Genomic DNA, 22,272 nt, shown 5'->3' on the forward strand with positions numbered 1-22,272 from the left:
AGGTATGATGTATGCGTCAGCCTGCTATAAAATAGATGGGCTGTGCACGCAATCCCATATGACCACCACTGTGTATCCCTGATTCCAGGTTGATTGGAGCAGCTGTAAACTAATTTCAACTTTTCCTCAACTTCATGCTCTGAATACTTTTTCTTTGAGTGTATGTCATTTGAAAATGGGGTGTTTGGAGAACAATGCCTTAATTTTAAAAATGGGAAACCTGCATAGCAATAGCAATCGTCTCATAGCAATTAGTCTCATTCAAGCTGATGGCTGAATTCAAGGTATGTTGTGCAAATAAGGATGATCATACTAAAGCCTGTATTCACCATAGCCTCATCTAAACATTTTCTGTTAAACTCTGTTTCAAACTTTAGTACCACAACTTTATGTATTCGTTGTATTCTTCTGCATTTCTTTTAGTGCTCATTCGATGCTTCGGAGGATTAAACCTGATATCTTCGTTTGAGGTTCAAAAAAACACTGGTCATTGCACACCAAGAATACTTGACAAAAGTCCTTTTAATTTTAATAAATATGCCAGTGCCAGCGCAGTTGCATTCAACAGGATCACAAACACTTTCCCCACACGGGACCACAACACTTTGTGGAAGTTCGTTCTCGAAGGATGGTATGTTCTCAGTGTCCCTCCATTCACGCACAGGTAGCTGCACACGTCAGCTACTAGGTGAGGAGCTTGTCTTCACTGTAGGAGTTGGACCGCATATGCAAACTGTGCATAGCTCTCCCAGAACACTTTAATTACCTTGCTTGCAAAGCCTTCATTGCAATGCTGACTGGAACTTCCCGAGGGCATATCTGCAGTGCAGCATTGGGACCCCAGTGCATTTGTAAAACCTATGGCACTCGGCTTCAAACACTGCATGACCAAGTGGGAATGTGCCACCCTTGCCTGCTTTTGCTTGTGTAAAATAAAGTGCTGTAAACGTTTCACTTAGCAAGCTTCACTAGCCGTTGTAATCGGGCCCAACTTGCGCCGTTACGTAAGGAAGATGGGAGTATGATGGATTGTAGAGTTTGTAGATGGCAGCAAGCAATATGGACTTTGAAGGCTTCTGCAAGCCGGTGAAAAGAGTCCAGGAGTGGCTAACCACAGGTGCATAGCTGGCAGTTATGCATCACTGAGCGCGCGTGGTCTCGCTTGATGCGCGTTTCTCCGCAGAGTTGCAGTGGTGTGCCCTTGTCGGCAGCGCATCGCGTTGGCACTTGCGCCGTTCATCGGCATCCCGCGCCGAAGGCTCTGCCCGTTGCTTGAATACGAGTCGGTGTTTCCCCGCGCCGTGTGCGCCGTGGCGGTCAGCTGCAGAGCGCCGACCCTTTGTCCTGGAGGAAGGACAGGCAGGGGCTCTTGGCTTCTTTGGCGAGCGCGAGGCACGAGTGTCCCGCGTAGTCTTGGGCCTCGATGCTGGCACCGTGCGACACGAGCTGCTTGACTAGGTGCTCGCGCTGCAGGGCGATGGCGTGGTACAGCGGCGTCCGCCCGCTCCGGCCGTCCTGCGAACGGAAGCGAGAGGTGTGTGACATAAACGAGTGTAAGACAGTACACAACGACGCGAGAAAAAAAAGAGAAACAAATTTACTTATTTTTCCGCGCGGTACCTAGGCCGCTCTAAAGGCCGTGGGACGTTTTTCGCATCGTATTAAGCATTTTGCAACCACCGTAAATTGCTTCCCGGCATCGCAAGAGGCCTGTTGTCACGCTGTCTCGCATGCCTGAACGCAGCACCGTAATATAATCGCACACTACAGCGGCAACTGGTTTTATCGACTTGCTCCTGCACGACTTGTACGAGCTGAGCGTCTGATTCCTAAGCTTAGGATGTCCTAAACGCCGCCGATTCGGCATTGCTTAGGGCCTTCAAGTAGTGTAGCTATAATGCTGCTCATTCTAATTGGTCAGGTCCTTCGGCATTTTCATTAGAAATACATTGTTGGTTGAACGTCCCTAAACCACACAGCGGGTTATGAGAAACCTGCTACAGCCGACATTTTTGCAGTGTATGTCAAATGATTTATAACGATGACTTTAGGCTTAGCTTTGAGTGCACGAATTTCAGTGCAAGACCTGCAACATTACCGCTTAGATAGTGCTTTCTGAATATAGAGGAAGACTGATGTTTTCCATCCCCTTCTGTATAGTCTAGACTGAAGCCTCTTTTTAGAAAAGGTTTTTTCATGGACTTTGCTAATCGCTAACGCATTTAGCGGGCTAAATGATTTGGATTCGTGATAAGATCAAAATGTGCGCTATGTGTGTAGTCTTCGTTTCCTTCGTCTGTAGTCACGCTGCACGCCCCTCTCCCACCTCCCTTCCATGTTGATCTTGCGCGGGCTTCTGTATAAATTGCAACGGTTCTATAAGAAGGGAAGTCTTTGTACACTTCATGCAAAACGCTATGCTCAATCAGTGTTTGATCACCCAGACTTCCGCATTACAAGCCACGTCAGACAAGGCCCATTTTGTGGCTGGGCGGTACGTGATTGGTGCTAATGTGAAAATAAAGAGATGGTAGAATCCCGACATACTTACAGAAACATTGATATCACAGTTGGCCTTGATTAGGAGACTGACCGCTTCTGGCTTGTTGAGCAGTACTGCCAAATGCAGCGGGGAGTAACCTGCGAACAAGATAATATAAGTTTGTTTAACGCCATCTTTAAGCATTTTTACGTGATAAGTGTGCGCCGCCGATTCGGCATTGCATAGGACATCCGAGTAGAGTAGCTATAATGCTGCTCATTCTAATTCGTCAGGTCCCTAGGCATTTTCATTAGAAATAAATTGTTGGTTGAACGTCCCTAAACCACACAGCGGGTTATGAGAAAAGCCGTAATTGAGGGACGGAATCCCAGTCTTGGCAAGTTTGTTGCGGTGTTGTCGCCTCCGATCTCTAATTTCACTCTTTTCAACTTTATATTTAATATTTTATTACCCGCTCTCGTCTCCCTTAATTCACTTAAGCCCATAGCACAGAGTAGCGTTGACCGGCGCATTCCCAATTTTTGAATGCATAGTTTTTAGCCTGCCCGTGTATCGCTACCGTTAAAGTAGGCATCAGTATGGCACCAACAACGCTGGCACTTTAAATGCCCACGCGTATACATGACTGGTATGCACCTGTATGCGAAAGCTCCTTTAAATTTAGAGGGCACCAGCTGCTCACCATCGAAGTCCGGCGCGTCGACGATCTTGGCCGCTTGCCGGTGCGAGAGCACGAGCCGCATGCACCCCAGGCTGGGATACTTGAGCGCCAGGTGCAGCGGCGTGTTGCCGTTGCGATCCCTGCGCACCACCGAGGCGCCCTCGCGCAGCAGCACGTCGACGGCCGGCTCGTTGCCCACGATCAGCGCCAGGTGCAAGGGCGTCTGCCGGAGACAGAGGGGCACGTATTACGCACGAGGGCCGGGGCTAAGTTGGCTGGGGCCACTATACTGCAAGCACGCACGTTCGCCTGATAATGAACTGAAGGTCTTAGAAAAGATAGATAGATAGATAGATAGATAGATAGATAGATAGATAGATAGATAGATAGATAGATAGATAGATAGATAGATAGATAGATAGATAGATAGATAGATAGATAGATAGATAGATAGATAGATAGATAGATAGATAGATAGATACTACTGCATAGTTACTCAATTCGACTACGAGTGGGTAAATGTAACGAAGACGGGACACACCGAGAACAAGACAGGCACTGCTTCACACTGCGCCTCAATTTCGTTCAGTTTTCTGCCGATCCATCACTTGCGTGTTTGTGCAGTCACCTTTGAAGCCGCTCGGAGTTAGTGCGGTGCACTATCGTCACTACCGCACCATGTGCAACAGCGGCACCACATACCTTGTCACTATATATATATATATATATATATATATATACATACATACGTTCGACTGCTGCTTTTCGCATGCTTTTTGTGGGTCGCCCTGTCACATACCCTTCTGAACTTTTGCCTTTAGGACGGTATTTGATTACTACCATACATTTATTCTTCATTAACGCGACGTGGCCGCAACTGTGACTCAGCATCTATGGCAGCCTGTTCCAAAACACTAGTTCAGGGTTATAGCCCCGCCAAACCGCTACATTTCAGAAGGGGCGGTACCGCATAGTTGGTAGAATTATCCGCAGGCTTTCAGTCAAGCAGTCCACACAAGCGTTAAACCCGTGCGCAGTGGCGTAGCAACAGGGGGGGGGGGGGGGGGGGGGCCTTGGGCCCCGGGTGCAAGGGGCCAGTTGGGGAGGGGGGGTGTTATATACGTCTGAAGACACCCGGAACTTGTTGATATCCTCGCGTTCCTCGACTACACCCGGGGACGGGGGGGGTGACAAAAGCCCTATGGGCCCCGGGTTCCAGAGGACCTAGCTACGCCACTGCCCGTGCGTCAAGTTTCCGCAAGGTATAGTAGGCTTTGTCCCGTTCTGGTAAAGCTCTCTTCGTCCCTTCTCGTTACACCCTCTGGCCATCGTCCTGCTTCAACTGTAGCAGCGACTGCCGTGCAGGCTCCAGAGCCTGGACACTCTTGTGGAGAGCTGCTCCGCTGCTGCGCTGCCGACCGGCCGATTCCGGTGGGCGCTGGCACGCCTCGCGAGCAGACGGCTCGCGAGTTACGCGCACATCTACTACCAGCGGAAGTGCGCGTTCGTTCACCGTGACCCGTTTGTGCGCCGGCCTCGATCTCGCTCCTAACATCGCGTCCCTCATGTCAGCATTTTGCCCCAGCTGCCGCCGCCGCGCTGGGAGGGTCAACAGTCGCTGGTGTGGCGGGAAAGCCCCATTGTCGGAGAGGACGCTCCGCCTCCAACCCGCCCCGTATAGCTCGCTCGTTGTTTTTCCGTTCTTTGTTTCGCCAACCACGCGTCGGGCGCGCACGCGTTCTCTTTTTCACAGGCCGTGTCTGCCGGCGCTGCAAAAAGGAGATGAACCGCGCCGCCGCTTCGATCGTCGTCGTTGCCGGGAGCGGGCTGGGGGGAAAACCCCGGAGCTGTTCCGCCGGTTGCTCCTCTTCACAAAAGAGCTTCAATGATCGCACACGCGGCGAGAAACAGACTACCAGCGAGCCAGTGACTTTTTGCTCGCCTCCCTCGCCTTCCTTTTTTCTTTCTTAGCCGTAAGTGTTCTTCGACTCAAAGTGGCTTCGGCTCTACCGGCGGCGCCAGATTTCGCGCTGTGGCCTCTTGAAATCCAGCCTGCCTTCATACATATTATACATGCCGCCGGTGTCACCGGCCCGTCCTGCCAGATGTGCAGAGACTACCCAACCGTCTCCCACACCTACATGTCCTCGCGATAAGTCCTCGCCGTATTTTATCCAAATACCATCCCCATCCCATCTCCACTCTTGGGTGAGCTGGACCACTTCACCCCAAACATCTCCACCCATTGTTCGTGGGGTATAGTCAGCACTTCTTGGGGATTTCCCAACCCCAAAGCACCGCATGACATGTCACCAGCGCCAGAGGATCGGACAAAGAGCCGATGGTAAAATAAAGTTATCTCTCTCGCTTGCCCCTGCCTCGCCCGCACGATGCCGCGCCTTTCGTTACTTCATCCCCTTTGTTCTGCTTTTGCTGGCCTCGTGAGCGACCGCATTGCCTCCGCTTTGAGTGGACGCCTGGGAAAACCGACCATTACGTAGCACAGGGTCGCACTGTGCTGGATTGACGATCAAGATAAGACGGCAAACCTCCTCTTCCGAGTGCTTCGGCCCGAGGAAGGGTTGAGGGGTGGAGTCTCGCGAGGGTGGGGGATTAGCTGCCACGCTTCTCCGCCGACTGCGCTTCTGCTGCTGCGGCTGCTTCGCAAACACTGGCTGCTTCCTCGCTGGTTTTATTATTATTTTTTTTGTACCTTCTCCATCTTTTGACCTGCCGCACTCGCCCGTAACTCTTTCCTGTAATGGGGGTCTGTGTGGCTGTTAATTACAAAGTTTTTCCGGCCTACCGGGCTAGAGCCACGAATCGCGCGTTGTCGCCGCCCGTAACCTTGAAGGCGCGACGTATTTAAACGCACCACCGAAAAAAAGAAAGACAGAAAAATGATTTGTGCCACGCGCAGCGGAGACGGAGAATGAATAGAAAGCTTGTCAAAACGAGCGCATAACATGATAAAAAGGGGATAACGCTTATTCCCTAATCCATCATTCGAACTCATTTCGTGAAAGGAAAGCTTGCAATTCCACGCCCCCAAGAAGAGGTAAGAAGAGGTGTTAAAAGAAGTGTACCATACGATGAGAATTTCATGCTGGGAAAATGACTAGATAATAAAAAAAAGCCGCACTTTCGCCCGTAAGGTGAAGCATCGATTGCGATAGCAAATTAGTAGACGGCTATATACGAAGTAAGGATAGTAGTTTTATCGGCCGTATAAACTTGGAAGCATCATCATCATCATCAGCCCATTTTATGTCCACTGCAGGACGAAGGCCTCTCCCGGCGATCTCCAATTACCCCTGTCTACGCCAACCGATTCCAACTAGCGCCCGCGAATTTCCTAACAACGCTGTTAGGCCCCACCTATATAGCCGTCTGCCGTCCTCGACTGCGCTTCCGTTCTCTTGGAAACATTCGCTTACTAACTCGCGCTTCGATAAAAACTAAATGCGAAAACATCCGTGTACTTAGATTTAGGTGCACGTTAGACGACTCCTATTGGTCCAAATTATTCCCAAGTTCCCCACTACGCCTCGTACCTCATAATCAGACCGTGGTTTTGGCGCGTAAAACCCCATATTTTTTTTTGCTTACAAACTGAATTAACAAGCCTGTTGTCAGCGCACACAAGGAAGCATGAACACATCACATTCGATGGGCGCGGGCATCGGCTGTCAAAGCGCGGGTGCGAGTAAGCGCGGCAGCAGCAGCGAGCGAAGTGACCTTCGTGCCGTCTATCGCTTCAACGCAAGAGCGGCTAGATCACAGCGCGCACAAAGGTATGAGCTGTCTGCAGATCCCTTTCAAGATATGGCGCACGCGACCGTGCAAAGTACGCACTTGTTGGCGGAGTCGAAACCACACCCCTATACCTCGCTCCCGCGCTGCCTCCCCGCTTTCCTCCACATATGGCGCGTAAGATTGAGCCGCGATCGTCAGTTCCCGTTGCGGCCGGTCGCGAAATTCGCAGTTATTGCCGGAGCGCAACGCCGCCTCCCCTCCCTACCTCCCTCCCTCCCTACTATCCTCCCTCTATCTCTCTTGCTACGAAAGACGGCGGGTTTGCTCACCTCTTTCTCCGCGCGCGCCAGATTGAGCCGCGATCGTCGGCTTCCCTCGCGTGCTTTCCCTCACACATGCGGCATACGACGCGCGGCGACGGTGGTATCGCCATTGGACTTTGCGCGGAACATCACGGCGACGGCCAAGATGCGCCCGGAATGTCCATTGCTATCGCAATGAAATGGGCATGTTTCCCTTTGACATGTTTCCCAATGACATGTTTCTCTTTGTCTTTGTTAACAGTAACGTTCGGTGCCGTCGTACGATTTTGAGTTCGAGATTCAACGTTACGCCTATTACGGCCGTGTTAAAGGAAGAAATATTGCGCCATTGTGCGCTACCAGGATGTACCTTGAATGCGGAATTTTTCTTTTATCGTGGACTATCATAATAATGGTAGGTAGGCTATTTTCACGAGAAACAAGTTGTGTCCGTTATTTTCTTGTACTCTGAGTGTCTCCATATTGCAGAAGTCAAGAACACAAAATTTCATTAAATTGGAAACGCGCTGTGTCGTCCTTCCCAATTTACAATGAACATTTCACTGCAAGTCGACTACGTTGCACACCCTTCACTCTGTGAGCCGGTTTCGCCATTATTCTGTTACCGTACTTCACCTGATTCGGTGGACAGTCATCCTGTAATCACTTCTGAAGATTGACGATTGTAACAACTGCAAAGAGAGGAGTGGATGTCCTGCGAAAGTGCATGTCCAGCGAAGCTATTGAAAACCACCAATACAACTGCTAAACTTTTTGTTGGGCTAGTTGGTGCATTACTGAAGTACTATAGCGCCAAACAGACGACACAGTTTCTTCTTCTTGTGTCGTCTGTTTGGGCTATAGTACTCCAATACACCTGCTGAGGGGGGGGGGGGGGGGGGGGGGGGCACGCAATGCCTTATTGCTTTAAAGTAATGGGAGTGATGGTAATTTTGACAGTACTCCGCGGCCGGTCCTATTGTTCTGTTTTTTCCCTTTGCCGCTCCTCGTGTTCGTGCTGCTCCTCGAAAGCGCTAACTATGCGTTGCCTACCTATAGCGGTGCTGCAAAAAACAATGAAATCAGTTGCTAGGCTAGTTGTTTTATATACTGAAGGCTAGAGACCTTACTCGTACGTCGCAAGCTGCCGTCGCCGCGGCACATTACGCAACAGTAATCTTTACCGGGAAAGATATGAGGGGACTGCTACGTGTTTCGCATTGGTATCAGTGGCGCCTTATCATCAATTATGTGGTTCGGATGCTTGTTTTGGGCTTATTCTTTATTGAGACGAATGATGTTTTGTATATTGCACACGTGATTAAAAAAAAAAATGTATGCACTTTTCGCTACACTTTGCTGGGTGCTTGAAGTCTGCTTCACCTTTCCGCCGCTCGGCCCGGTATTCTGCGGGATCTGACCACATTTTTGCCACGGACATGGACACGAAAAATAGTGACCAACGGGAGGCTAACAGCTTCACTGTAAAAATATTATCGCCTGATCCACTTGTGAAAACAAGCGGTTTAAGAATCGATGCTGCATGGTTGTGGATGGCGACTTATGGAAACTAGATGTATAGGCGAGCAGAGTTCCTTTTAAAACTTTTTGCACGCGAGTGAGATTTATTATTGGTCTGAGATTGGTCGGAGCATGGACCCCTTCAACCAATAACGAACGTTCCCTAAGTGCGAGCTGTATTTGCGGTATAGACAAGATTTGCTGCCGCCAGCTCTTGTTTTCGCACCGTTCGTGGTTATAGCGAGGCATGCAAGTATATGTATACACTAGATTCCGTAACGTGAATATATAGCCTCTTGTGTGCGCGTGCTCTTCTGCTGGGCGCACAAATGTTAATCTATTTTAATTCCCTCTTGCTAGGGTTTCTCTTTAGCTTGAGTGCTACTCAAACTTCTCCCACTCGTATGGGAAACAGCGTTAGCAGAGATACTACTCCGGACTTGACATTCGCAAAACGAATTCCACAAGCAGACTGGATCAACACACAAGACAACTTGGGCAGTGACCACTATTTAATCCAAACAACAGTTCGAGCGGGCCCGCGAAAGCCTAAGGGTCGTGAACTCCACATAACGAACTGGGACGCTTTCCGGCAGGCCAGAGCCCTCACCTCTTTCTCGGGTACCCAACCCCCTTACGAAGATTGGGTCGCATCCTTGCTGCAAGACGCGAGCAAAGCCACTAAATTAGTTCCTGAGGAAGCCAATCTGCAGGAGGCAGATAGCAAGTTACTGCATATGTGGGAAGCCCTCGCCAGTCTGCAACGCAGATACAAACGCAACAAGCTCAACCGAACGCTCAGGAAACGTATTAGCACTCTCACCCTTGAAATCGAAGACTACGCACAACAACTTACTCGTCAAAATTGGCACAGCACATGCGACAGCATGGAGCGGCAACCAAACCTGCCCAAAACGTGGAATATCCTCCGTTGCCTCCTCGATCCGGCTAACAGCAAGAACACACAACAGCACAACTTGCAAAAAATTATTCACACCCATTCTGGCACGGACGCACAAGTTCTTCAAGAATTGATAGACCGATACATAGGACCTCAACCTACTACACCCGCTCCACCATACACAGGCACCGATAACGACCACCTGGACGTGCCCATAGAAGCAGCAGAAGTACGTGAAGCCATCCTCGCACTCCGCCCTAACTCAGCCCCGGGACCTGATGGCATTACTAATAAAATGCTTCGCAACCTAGATGAGGATTCTATACTAGCCCTCACAGCTTATTTTAACGAATACTGGGAAACTGGAAACCTCCCCTCACAATGGAAAGAAGGCAAAATTATTATGATTCCCAAACCCGGGAAGCGCCTCCTACTCGAAAACCTCCGCCCTATCTCCCTGACTTCATGTGTCGGAAAAGTCCTCGAGCACGTCATCCTCACACGCTTACACAGACATATGAACGACAACGACCTCTTCCCCAATACCATGATTGGCTTCCGCCCGAAACTTTCTGCTCAAGATATCATGATTCAGCTCAAGCACCAAATTATCGATGGCGACAAAACCTCCAGGCTGGACACCAGAGCCATCTTGGGGCTAGACCTAACCAAGGCCTTCGATAACGTCACGCATGAGGCCATACTGAACCAACTGGCCCAACTCCAGGTTGGCCATCGAACCTATAACTACGTAAAGAATTTTCTTACAGGTCGCACGGCCACCATTACCATTGGAGGGTTGCAGTCGCCAATTATTCACTTCGGCAGTAAAGGCACGCCGCAAGGTTCGGTTCTATCCCCTTTTCTGTTTAACGTGGCCTTGCTCGGACTACCGCCTGCATTAGCTAGCATCCCCAACCTCAAGCATAGCCTCTACGCAGACGATATCACCCTGTGGGTCACCGGAGGCAGCGACGGGGACATCCAAGACACGCTGCAGCAAGCCATCAACGAGGTCGTTGCATACGTAGAACCGCGCGGCCTGGCGTGTTCCCCACAGAAATCGGAGCTCCTTCTGTACAAGCCTAATTGGGGAGGTCGACGTCCAGACCCTCACCCACCCGAGATAGAACTCCACGTGCACCAGCAACGCATACCTACAGTACCTAGCATTCGTATCCTTGGCTTACGCATCCAACAAAACGGCAGAAACACGGAGATACTCAAGCAATTAGATAATCATGTACACCAAACCACTCGCCTCATTGCACGCATCGGAAATCGACATCATGGCATGAAGGAAAGCAACCTTATACGCCTGGTAACCGCCTACGCCTTGAGCAGGATCACCTATGTCGCCCCGTACCTTAGCCTCAATGCAACTGACAAGTCCAAACTCAATATCATGATCAAGAGGGCCTATAAACAAGCCCTACATCTTCCCATCACCACCTCTAACGAGAAACTGGACGCCCTAGGCATTCATAACACCATAGACGAGCTTATTGAAGCGCACCGTATTAGCCAATACGAACGACTTGCCAATTCCACCACGGGCAGGCACATTCTAGGCACCCTAGGCATAACCTACACCACCCAATTCGGACCAAAAGTACCCATCCCTCCAAACATTCGTGATCAGCTAGTTATCCCGCCCATACCTCGTAATATGCACCCTGAACACAATCCGGAGCGACGTGCAGAAAGAGCTAAACAACTACAAAAGCGCTACGACCAAGCCGCTGACGTAACCTACGTGGACGCAGCAGACTACCCCAACCAAAACGCCATGGCGGTAGTCGCAGTCGCGGGTTCGCAGTACCACCTCTCCGCGGCCGCATCAATATTCGCCACGCAACCCGAAGTAGGCGAAGAAACGGCCATCGCTTTAGCCTACGCGGCTACCAATGCACACTGCATCATCAGCGACTCAAAAACGGCCATTCGTAACTACGCAAGAGGACTGATAGCACCCCAAGCGCAAAAGATTCTCTCTGGCACTCCTCTCTCAAGGCAACGCCGCGTGCAGATCATCTGGGCCCCTGGTCACTCGGGTCTGGCTGGAAACGAAGCCGCCCACGATGCCGCCCGAGCTCTCGCACACCGGGCGCATCATCCTTCTCCTGCGTCTTCCGATCCCGACCAGCCCTCTGTTCTGCATCGCGGTCACGCGCGGGACCGAATGGTCACGTTCAGTGAAATTCTACTGCACTACCGCAGAGAGCGGTTACGCTACCCCCCAGCACACAAAACACTGACTAAGTCTCAATCCACCACTTGGCGACTCCTTCAGACACGAACTTTTCCGAACCCCGTGCTTTACAACCACATGTACCCCGATGCATACTCACCACTCTGCAAAGTGTGCAAAGCCCGCGCCGACCTCAATCATATTATTTGGCAATGCCCCAAAGCCTCACCCACCAACACCTCCCGCACTAACACACGCATCATTAGTACGGCCGAGCAGTGGGAGACATTGCTGCTCAGCTTGGACCCAGAGGAGCAGCTCTGGGCCGTCCGGATGGCCGAAGACGCCGCCAGGAAGCAAGAACTGGCCGCCGTCTGAGGAAGGGGGGGGATTGGGGGTTAGCCTCCCGACCCCCGCCACCCCTTAACCCCATCAAGGACACAATAAAGTTTTATCTCTCTCTCTCTACTCAAACTGAAAAAAATCACTAAGTATGGACAGCTGGGCTAGTTGGTTATGATTAGCATTGTGAAACATAGTTCCAGCGCACATTTGAACAAGGACCAGGCGAGAAAGACAACACGAACGCCGGACTTCAACTGAGTTTTATTCATTGGAAACAGTGCTTTATGTACACAAGGGGGGGGGGGAGGGACTGCTACTGCGCAGGACCACTCAAAAATATTTCCTTGGTCTAGGCAAAGGTCATCACAGGTGTCAAAACAAGAATAAAATGAGAAACTTTTCCCTCTTTTTTTCTCTCTTCTATTTACGTCACTCAGTACAATCTTGTTCATATCCCGCCCTGCCTAGCTGATTCGACACATCCGTTTGCCCTGAGATAATCAATTTCTTTTGTCCCGAGTGCAACAGAAGGAGCGCTGACACAGTTCTCGTTTGCATTGGAGATACAACACGCTTCAAATATTTCCCGGTGTTTCTGATCGCTATATTTGCGCAACACGCGTGTTCGTTCGAAAAAAGCCTCGCATGCTGGCTTGTGCGAGCAACGGCGTATGTGGTCGGCTAAATGACCAGCGCCACTTAGTGATGTAGCATTCCTGCGATGCTCTAGCAAGCGTTCATTCAGACAGCGCCCGGTTTGGCCGATATAGCATTTCCCACAGGCGAGGGGAATACTGTACACAACGCCGACGTCACATTCAACGAGGGCTTTGGTGTGCTTAATTTTGCAGGCTGGTATCTTCTGGGATTGGTTTACAAGGCGACACATTCGTCCCAGCTTTACGGTGCTGAAAACACAACACGCACCCCGCACCTGTCGCCAACCTTCTTGAGGCGGTGAGACACCTGGTGCCAATAGGGCACTACGACAGGGCGCTTTTGCGGGCGTGCGTCTTTTTTCAGCCTGCGCCTCCCACCAGCCTTTGCCTCGCGAATCTGGCTCTCTACCACCGAGGCCACGATTTCTCCGTGGAACCCAGCCTTCTCCAGACGCCTTAGCTGGGCGTCGACGCTGTCACGAACTTGATGTTCGCATGACTTGTCTAGAGCAGAGCGGATGCAGTTTTTTGCTATAGCTCTTTTTACGAGCTTGGAGTGGGCCGATTGATAATTCAGAATTTGTTTTTTCGACCGTGGCTTCAAAAACAACATAAAAAAAATAAACGAGAACGTGTGCTGGCTGATTAAAATGACTTCACATCGAGGCTGCCTTTCTTTCCGGCTTTCTTTTTCCTCCGTTGCGCATAGGCTCCTGGCGACAGTTGCGTTTTCTCCCGACGGGTTGCGCAATTGTCAACGCAGAGTTCGCGAGAGACCGCGGAGTGGTGCGCGACCGTTTTCAGCGTGCCATAAGGTAGTACGTTCAAATATCGTGGCCGATTTCGAATCTATACTGATTTCCAATCTGTGCCGATTTCTGCTGCATATTCTAGAGTTTTGTTTCGCACAGATGTTGTCAACTTTGATCTAATAGTTGTAAGTAGATATGTCCTTAGATTTTATTAGAAAGGGTATTAAATGTCTTTTTGTTTTTGTCTCGTTGTCTCGTTTTTCTGTCTCGTTTTGTCTCGTTTTCTGACTTCTGAAACAATGTTTTCGCGGTACAATTTTTCTCTGCATTGACGGGGAAATGTAAGGCAAGCACTCATTTCTGTCGCGGACAGCTAGGCGACGACATATTTGCTTTTTTACAAACCACACACGCACGCAATACGTAACGTTCCGCGCTGCATTAACTAACGCACATGAGAAGGGATTTCTTGAAACGGTTATCCCAACGGCATATACTTGTGAGTCGCTCGGGTTGCGACCGCGTGCTGCTTTAAGGCAGTGTAATTGGCGTTTCGTTACCCCCACTGGCGCAGTGTCAACACACAAACATAGACTCGCAGAGCTCTGCTTACTTGCAGTGTTTACAGTGTATACCTCACTCTTGACGCTTCATTCAAGCGCCTGTCAGAGTGAACGCGGATAGCTACACGCGCTGTGTATACAAGGGCAGCTGCTGTCACTTACGTAATAACCTTTGGATTATATTTTTTGAGCGTTGACGGTGGCATACAGTGGTGACGCCAGTGCTTTATTCTCACCTGCCTGAGGCTGTTCAATACGTCGACGCTGGCACCCGCCGCTCTGGTGAGTCGGCAGAGCCGCTGGACTAGGGTGATGTCGTCGTGGAGCACGGCGATGTGCAGAGGCCTGCGTGTGAGTCAGAAAAAAAAATTGTTGTTTAAGAATGGGAACGATATAGAATGCTGACATGGACTATATAGCTGTAAGATAGTGGCTGCCGAGTGGCATTTATACGTCGCTTCTACGTCCAAGCACCGTATTCTCGACATAGCACTTTCGGCATATATTACTTTCTGTGTGGGATAGCTGGTAAGTGCATTGACAGGACGCCCGTCGCATCAACGAGACATGACTACGGCCAAGTTGCACGAAAGTGAAAGTAGCCCCGAAGGTGATCGACCGAGCGGTTCTCTATCGGAAGCACAACCACGAAAACCAAGAGCAGAGATAAAGCAAGTTCACCGCCAAGTATCCTGCACGTGCAGATAGTACGGATGGTTTCGAGCTAGCGTCACAATCAGGGCACGCTTCAGAGATCGTGGTTCCGTGGTGGTTGCGGCGTGCCACCTCGGTCGTCGTTCCGCACCGCGTGCCATTTCTTTGCGTTTCCTCCGCTTCGCTTCGCGCTTGGCCTGTCATGCGCTGTCTTCAAAACTCCGCGTTTGCGTCCTGCTGGAGCGGGTGCGTATACAGTGCGACAAAGTCGGCTTTCCCGGTCGCGCAACCTTGTTCATATGCGACCGCGCTCTGCTTCACAACAGCCAAGAAGAATATAAAGAAGAACGAAAACATACAATAAACAGGCGGCGTTAGGGAGGAAACTTCGAAACTGTGCTCGTGTAATTCATGGTGCTCTGATATCGAGGTTCCTTTTTCAGATTCTGTTAGAATGCCTTGCGCATTGTTCATATATATATATATATATATATATATATATATATATATATATATATATATATATATATATATATATATATATATATATAGGAGGAGTGGTTGCACTGGCTAACACTCCTAAGGTTAGTTCTTGTAATTCCCAAGAAAGTAGATGCGAAAACGGCGCCGCGGTAGCTCAGTTGGTTAGAGCATCGCACACGTAATGCGAAGACCTGGGATAGTTCCCCATCGGCGGCAAGTTGTTTGTTCACCCCACTTTCATTGCCATTACCTTAAAACTTCTAATTTAATTAGTAAGTACAAGTAATTTCCTTTATGTTGTCTTTGGTGTCTTTCTTTGTTGGCTTCTCGTGACATGGTTAATAAATATCGGACTACCTCGTTAAACCCCTCACTTGTCGTTTCTATATATATATATATATAAGGAGACAAGCGAAAGATTATTGCCCTCTAATGTCTATAGGCGACATTTTAAAAAGCCATTTTCCACTGGAAGATCGCGCGTGTAAAACATGTTTACTGCGCTAAGGAAGAGCAAACACGAACCGAAGACAGCGGCTTGACGGAAGCATCGTCTGGATGGAGTTAATCATAGCGAAAAGTAGTATGGACGTCGACCCCAAACGACAAAAATGCAAGACGTCTTTGGGCCGAAACCACTTGCATTTCGCTTGTTTGCGGGACGAGCGCTCCGAGTGCACCGGGACGAGCGCTGGACGTCGTAAATAGCTTTAGTATACGGGAAGGATTACACCCTTGACAGGCACACGTTCGCGGCAAAGTTCTCGTGCATACATCACTCACGACCGTTCATCACGTGCGCGTGTCAGTCGTCGTCATATTCAAGCAATCAGTTTCATACAGTCAAATAAAAAAGTACGTATTCAAGCACTCGATAAGCCTTGAGTTCCTACACTGAAGGACACAGTGTGCACCAGTAAATTGAGGCTATAGAGGGACCAACTTAGTTAAAGACGGGAGAGAAAAGTGGCACTTCAAGCTTGTATCGGAAATATTGCAGGTAAATGCTTGCCATATTACAATGGGAACGGAGCAGTGAGGAACACAATATAATTCGGTATTAATTGCCCTTTGATTACGCTCCCAAAGTACGCCGTGGAAATTCCCTGGAAAACCAAGGCTGTTCTCAGCCCATCCAGCTGCATGGTCAGGCAGAGTGTAATGGGCTTTCGCTTATTTGTATTTATTTTGATATAAGCCTAACGTTATTAGCTTTTTGCAGCAGAAAAAAAAATGTCAGCCCGAAGGGCGCCTGTGCTTTCCGCGATTACGGCATATATTTTCGTGGCGTGTCTTCGCTCACGCGGCCCCATTTCCTCGCGAGCCGCCGATGGTGTCGCGTGATAGAAAACAATTCGCTCGTCGATGAGAGAGGTGCTCGGCGGTCTTCACAGGTGGTCTGGTTGTGATTGATGGGCACTGCACGTGGCCGCCGTGGACTGGGACTTACGTTAGCCCCGGGCGTGAATGACGCGGACGTCTTTCCGGCGAGAAAAACAACGGGTCGACGTTTCCGTTTTCTTTTTATTTCAATTTTTTTTCGACGTGGTTTGTCGTACCTAACGAATTCTGTGCACCGTTTAGATAGACGCCACTTCATGAAGATCTGAATTCGCGGGCATGACATCGGTAGAAACATTGCACAAATTGTTCGTTATATTCGAACTGTCGGGCATTATTGCAACTTCGGGATGATTTAATAGATTGGCGTGCTCATTAATGCACAGGGTCGTGGCAGAGACCAAACGTATCGTCTCTGTCTTCTTGTGCAGGTTGATTATTGCGACGTTAGAGGTGGATGGGTATACACTCATACGTTTCTCCTCGACATGAACATCACGTGGTATATACCTCGCGTCGGCCGTTGGTTGCCGTCTTTCCGTTCTCCCTTTCGTTCTTATTCACCGCCCTGCGTCCTTAGCGACAAGACCAGGCCTTGCACGAGTGAATACGGTAACCGAAAGCCGACCAAGATGCGCGGTAAGTCAGTAAGCCCCGACATCTAATTCGACGAGCGAAGGTCGTGCTCGTGTACCGCAAGCTTAAGATTGTGCAAGTCCACATAAAACTGCGCTCGCTATATCGATCGCACACTGACCGGGGGCGTGCGAGCGGCGCCGCGCTATCGGCGGCTATCGGCGCAGCTTAGATAATAACTCCGGCAAGAAGAAAGCGCGAACCCTGACAAGTAAACGTAATGAATGCAACGAGTGAAACTACATTTTGAAAGTCTTCCGGCTGGGAATTTTGTTTTTAAAAAATTAAATTATGGGGTTTTTCGACCCAAAACCTCGATATGATTATGAGGCATACCGTAGTGGGGGATTCCGGAAATTGGGTCCACCTGGGTATCATTAATGTGCACCTAAATCTGAGTACACAGGTCCTTTCGCATTTCGCCCCCATCGAAATGCGGCCGCCGTGGCTGGGATGCGATCCCGCGACCTCGTGCTTAGCAGCCCGACACTGGAATTTTGTTTACCGATTCGCGATTTGACATCGAAAGGTCTTTTATAGAACGCTGTAGTCTCCTAAAAATAGCAGTTCCCAGTGCCGTATGTAATTACCTCAAACCTGTTTCGTACCTATCGTGGTTTCGGACTCAAAAATAAAACATGATTCTGGGTTGGTGTAGTGCGAGTGTTATCGTTTTGTTCCGTGCATCCGTGTCATTAGGCGTGCCTACTGGTCGATCATGGTGATAAGTTAGTCGGGTCACTGCCCGGATCAATGACAATTAAGGAGCGAAAATAATTGGCCTAAAGTTTCTAGAACCGAAATACCGGGCCTTCCAGCGAAGAGACAAAAGTTCCCTAGTGCATCGCGTTAGCGATAAGAAGGCGATGGTATCGAGCACTGTGGCACTTCATGAAGTTGACTGGGCTCAGCGACACGGAGTGCAGTGCGGACTTAAGTGTGGGCACAGTATCACTTCTCGCCACCTCTTCTATTTCCATTCTCCTATCACCCCCACAGAATAGCGTAGCCATCCGGACATGCGCCTGCTAGACTGCCTTTCCTTTTCTATATGATATTAGCGCACATTTGAAATGCCAGTTCCGAAGACACGTCAAGAAAGTCCTGTCGCGAAACATGTAATGGAATACACTGGTAATTCGCATACACTGTTGTCCTGAAGGCTGAGATAAATATGTTAAGAGAGAGAGAGAGACCTGTGCATGTCACCGAATGAACGGTTTGCATTTTGCTTTTCAATTCTAATTAAACATGCTAGTGTAGCTTGCGGTGCTCACGTGATGGTCTTCATCGTTACTGCGCTAACTTAGCGCGTAATTATTTTATTTTCTCCATTTTATCCGTGACGATTTTTGCGGCGTATTTTGTATTGTGAAATTATCAGCACGCAAGACGTTTTAATACTGCGAAAACATTCGTTCGACGGCGTGCCATCACCTTGCCGATCACACTGCTTATATAAACGTAATGTAGAAGCGAACTGTCCGTCATAACTTTAACTTTCCTGTCACATATCACTCCCAATTCACGCTGTGGACCGAGCTGCGCCGTGTGTATTCCCGCCACCGGAGATTGCAGAGCTCGACCTCCAGCGAAGAGCGCGAGGGAAGCGAAGCAGATGGACGACACCTCAAGCTCGTCTCGCCGAAACCCGTCCGGCAGTGGCCATGCGCGCGGGGAATCCCCGTCGCCCGGTCGCGTGGTTGTTACGTGCGCCTCGAGGCGTGTGCGTGCAGGCATCCCATCTGATGCCGGGCACGGTCAGGCGAGGTCTTCCTGGGGCGTTCGCTGGCCGAACAGAGGTGCGAGTCGCGCAAGTGGAGGGGTGACCGCTCGCTATGTTTCCCAACTACGGCGCTTACTGACGCCGCCCGGTGGTGGCGTACGAGCCGTTTTCTACACAAAGCCTGGTACTATATAAAATCAGAGCACCCTCCTTTTGCTGTTGTTTCTCGCCGTGGAAAACTGTTCTAGAGTGGAGTTCGTAAAGGATCTGTTTCGAAGGTGCCACCTTCAATGCAAGACACATGGGGTTGTTTGGAGTGCGGCTTCACTGCTACACTTGCGCGACGTTTGTGGAACGTATGGCTCGAAACTGCTGCTAAAAAAAAGAAAAGAGATGAAGAAAGCTTAGTGGGGATGTGGTGTGTGCAGGCGATTTGTATTTGCTATCCTAAGTAGTCGCACACAAATGCTGAGTTTCTTGCAACGGGTACAACGTGCAAAAACACCAGGATGACAAAACGACTGTGCACTTTAGCTCGAGTTTACTTAAGCGAAGGGGAGTTGCTGGGACAGCCGCGGAACACGAGTATCATTTGCAAGACGAATGAAAGTAAACAGTCAGCATTATGGTATGACAGATCGTTAGTTTCAGCCGTTTGTATACAGAAGGCGCGCATATTCGTCAGAGCTGCATATGGTCTCACGCGGACACGCTAAATTTCTCCGTTCCCACGTGTCTAACGCATTTCGAACAGTGAAGGAGGCCGGAACTTCGCTGTCGCACAGTTCGCGATACGGCCGCTCCGTCTGGCGCGATCGCGAATCGCCGGCTTACCCCTTTTGTAACCTCGTCACACACCCCGTCGTAGCGGTCGCTGCAGCATTTCCTCCTCCGCGAAGGCGCTCGTAAAAGCGCTGGCAGGGCAGGAAAGTCGGGGAAGGCCGACAACTGCCGACACGCAACGTGCTCGTCGCGTTCTTGCAATGTGCCAGGGCGCGACCGCCGGCCATTCATGCCGCGGCCGCCGCTTACTACGGCGCCTCTCGCGAAGCTAGTCGCATGGACCGTGCGCCCTGCGAACAAAGCCCGATCCAGGTGCGCCTGCCTCGAGGGTCGAGGTGCGCACGCGCCTCTGGCGAGGCGCACCTGGTACCTTAGGACAGTGCACAGCCGGTTACGCCGCGGTGTTTCACCTTAACGTGAAACCCTGCCGATCGTGCTGCGCTAAAGTGTTCGGCCGCTGTCGATCGTAGTGGTCTTAGAGGGGCACGATATACATTTTGCCTTTTGAATAAACTTGCAAGGTAATGGTATCAGTCGAACGGTGTTAACATAGCCGCAAACAAAACGGAAGACAAGCGTTGGTGCGCCGCATTTAGCTGCTGCGACGGAACTGTGCCTCCTTCCTGTGGGCCACTCCCACGACTTGCGATTTATGTGCGAGCGAATCTCCGACCCTCAAGGTGTTGTTTTGGGCTGGTTGGCTTGGTTTAAACCCGTCTTATGCTAGTTAACCATCGCAAAGGACACGTCTTCTCAATTACCCGTGTCTTTTCTCTGTTTCGGTAATTATCGACTAAGCGGAGCGGTTCTTAAAGACCGCTTCGCCGTGGCGCCGTCGCCACGAGGGATCGTCGACGGCGCATCGGAGGTAGCTCGTCCTCGGGCTTTGAGCGCGGCCACTTGCGTGCCCCGGAGCTTGGGCGAGAGCCTCCGCCTGCGTCGAGAGGGGCGGAAATTCTCGGCACGCTGATGTCACGGCGGCTATTACGAGGAGCCGAGGGGATCCCGAGCCTAATGACAGCGTTCGGGCAGGAAACGCAGAAGAAATATGAGGTCTTCCAACTGAACGCGACGTAACGAGACGTATGAAATCAGAAACACGCGTTGAAGCGCCAACTTTCCCGCGTGGCGAAGTACACGAGAGAGAGTAAGAAAAAAAAAAGTTCGAGCAAGTAACGAAAGGGAGATTGAAGAAGAAAAGGGAATATTACAAAAACTACGCGAGATAATTGCGCATGCGTGCTTGTCTTACGGGTGTGACTCGTTTAAGACAGCTGTCTGCCTCAGTCAGCTGCGTACACGCATGCAGATACACTTGTCTATTGAGTACGCAGTTTGAAGAGGACCCTCCTGTTTCTGAGTTTGGGCAAAAGAAAAAAAAAAGAAGAAGAAACCGCCATGCTTGTGCTCTTTCCTTCAGAGGGAGCCCCGGTGGCACGTCCTAAGCTAACATTGGCTTTCAACAATGTAGTTCAGCTGTCCACGTGACCTCGACATCAGCTGTGCAGATTGAGTCCGTTTCATATATCTTTTTCGGGCTTCGGTGGCTGCTGTCCTTCTGCGTACCAAAAGCTACCGCATGCTCTCACACATTTCAATTTGATTATGCGCACGACTCTGTACAAAAAGATTTCGCATAATCTCATCTTGCTTTCTTTTCTCTCTCTCTCTCTCTCTCTCTCGGCATTGCACTCATGTACACACCGACCGAGTTGTTGGAAGCATATGAAATGTCGCAAAACTAATGTGTGCCGAAATTGTAATTACTTGTATGTGACCGTACACCTGCAGACAGTTTTACTTTCAGCCGGCGTAGAATGCCTTTTTCAGAGCGCTAAGCTGATGTTAGTGCTCACTATTTCTCACGAATGTTCCAATTAAACCGCTACTATAGCGCAATGCCAAACAACCTGCACGACTATTTCCCATTGCAGGAACAGAACACGTTCACGATGTAGAGCTACACTACTTCCGCATGAACGACTCGAAGAGCGCGTTTCTTCGCTCTTGGTGAACTCATCTACAGAAGGCGTGAGAAATAAAGGAGAGAGAGGAAGAAAATGAACAGAACGAAAAAAGAAATAGGAAAAGAAAAGAGGATAACGCGTGTTAGTTGCGCAAGGTGGCGGAGTATAAAACACGTGCCCAGTGTACACTAAAAGGAGACTTTCTTATGGCGTGGTCTGCAGGTGAGAAGTGCAGGCCAGGAGAACCCCCTTAACACGGCGGTGACGTTTTTTTCTCTCGCTGTGTTCAAGGAATGAAGCGCGTTGTTCTAATGGCAGTCGCGTGCGCGTGTTGGGGAAACCACCTGGGGACGCACTCGCGATAGGCGCTTCGCGGAATCGCAATTGCGCACTCCGTACCCCTACACGCCAATAATCGGATTCGAGCCGACGACGATGCAGGAGATAACGTAGGGCGCAGAGACCATATATCTCGCGGCTTCTGCGTCGCCCGTACTTTATTCATTTCTTGGTCTTTTTTTTTTCCGT

General features: G+C 50.0%; 1 protein-coding gene across 1 annotated transcript in view; it reads right to left on the reverse strand.

The window, feature by feature from the left end:
* Nucleotides 1-504: 504 nt before the first annotated feature.
* The window catches only part of LOC135910046 (B-cell lymphoma 3 protein-like), a 30,435-nt gene continuing 8,667 nt past the window's right edge, over nucleotides 505-22,272 (reverse strand). Inside the window, exons 2-5 of the mRNA XM_065442001.2 lie at nucleotides 14,391-14,499; nucleotides 3,186-3,387; nucleotides 2,552-2,640; nucleotides 505-1,515 (exon numbers count right to left, since the gene is read on the reverse strand). Coding sequence (XP_065298073.1) covers nucleotides 1,318-1,515; nucleotides 2,552-2,640; nucleotides 3,186-3,387; nucleotides 14,391-14,499 — 598 coding nt within the window. The 3' untranslated portion in view covers nucleotides 505-1,317. The remainder of the gene's footprint in view (nucleotides 1,516-2,551; nucleotides 2,641-3,185; nucleotides 3,388-14,390; nucleotides 14,500-22,272) is intronic.

The sequence above is a fragment of the Dermacentor albipictus genome, chromosome 4 (assembly GCF_038994185.2).
Source record: "Dermacentor albipictus isolate Rhodes 1998 colony chromosome 4, USDA_Dalb.pri_finalv2, whole genome shotgun sequence".
Lineage (NCBI taxonomy): Eukaryota > Metazoa > Arthropoda > Arachnida > Ixodida > Ixodidae > Dermacentor > Dermacentor albipictus.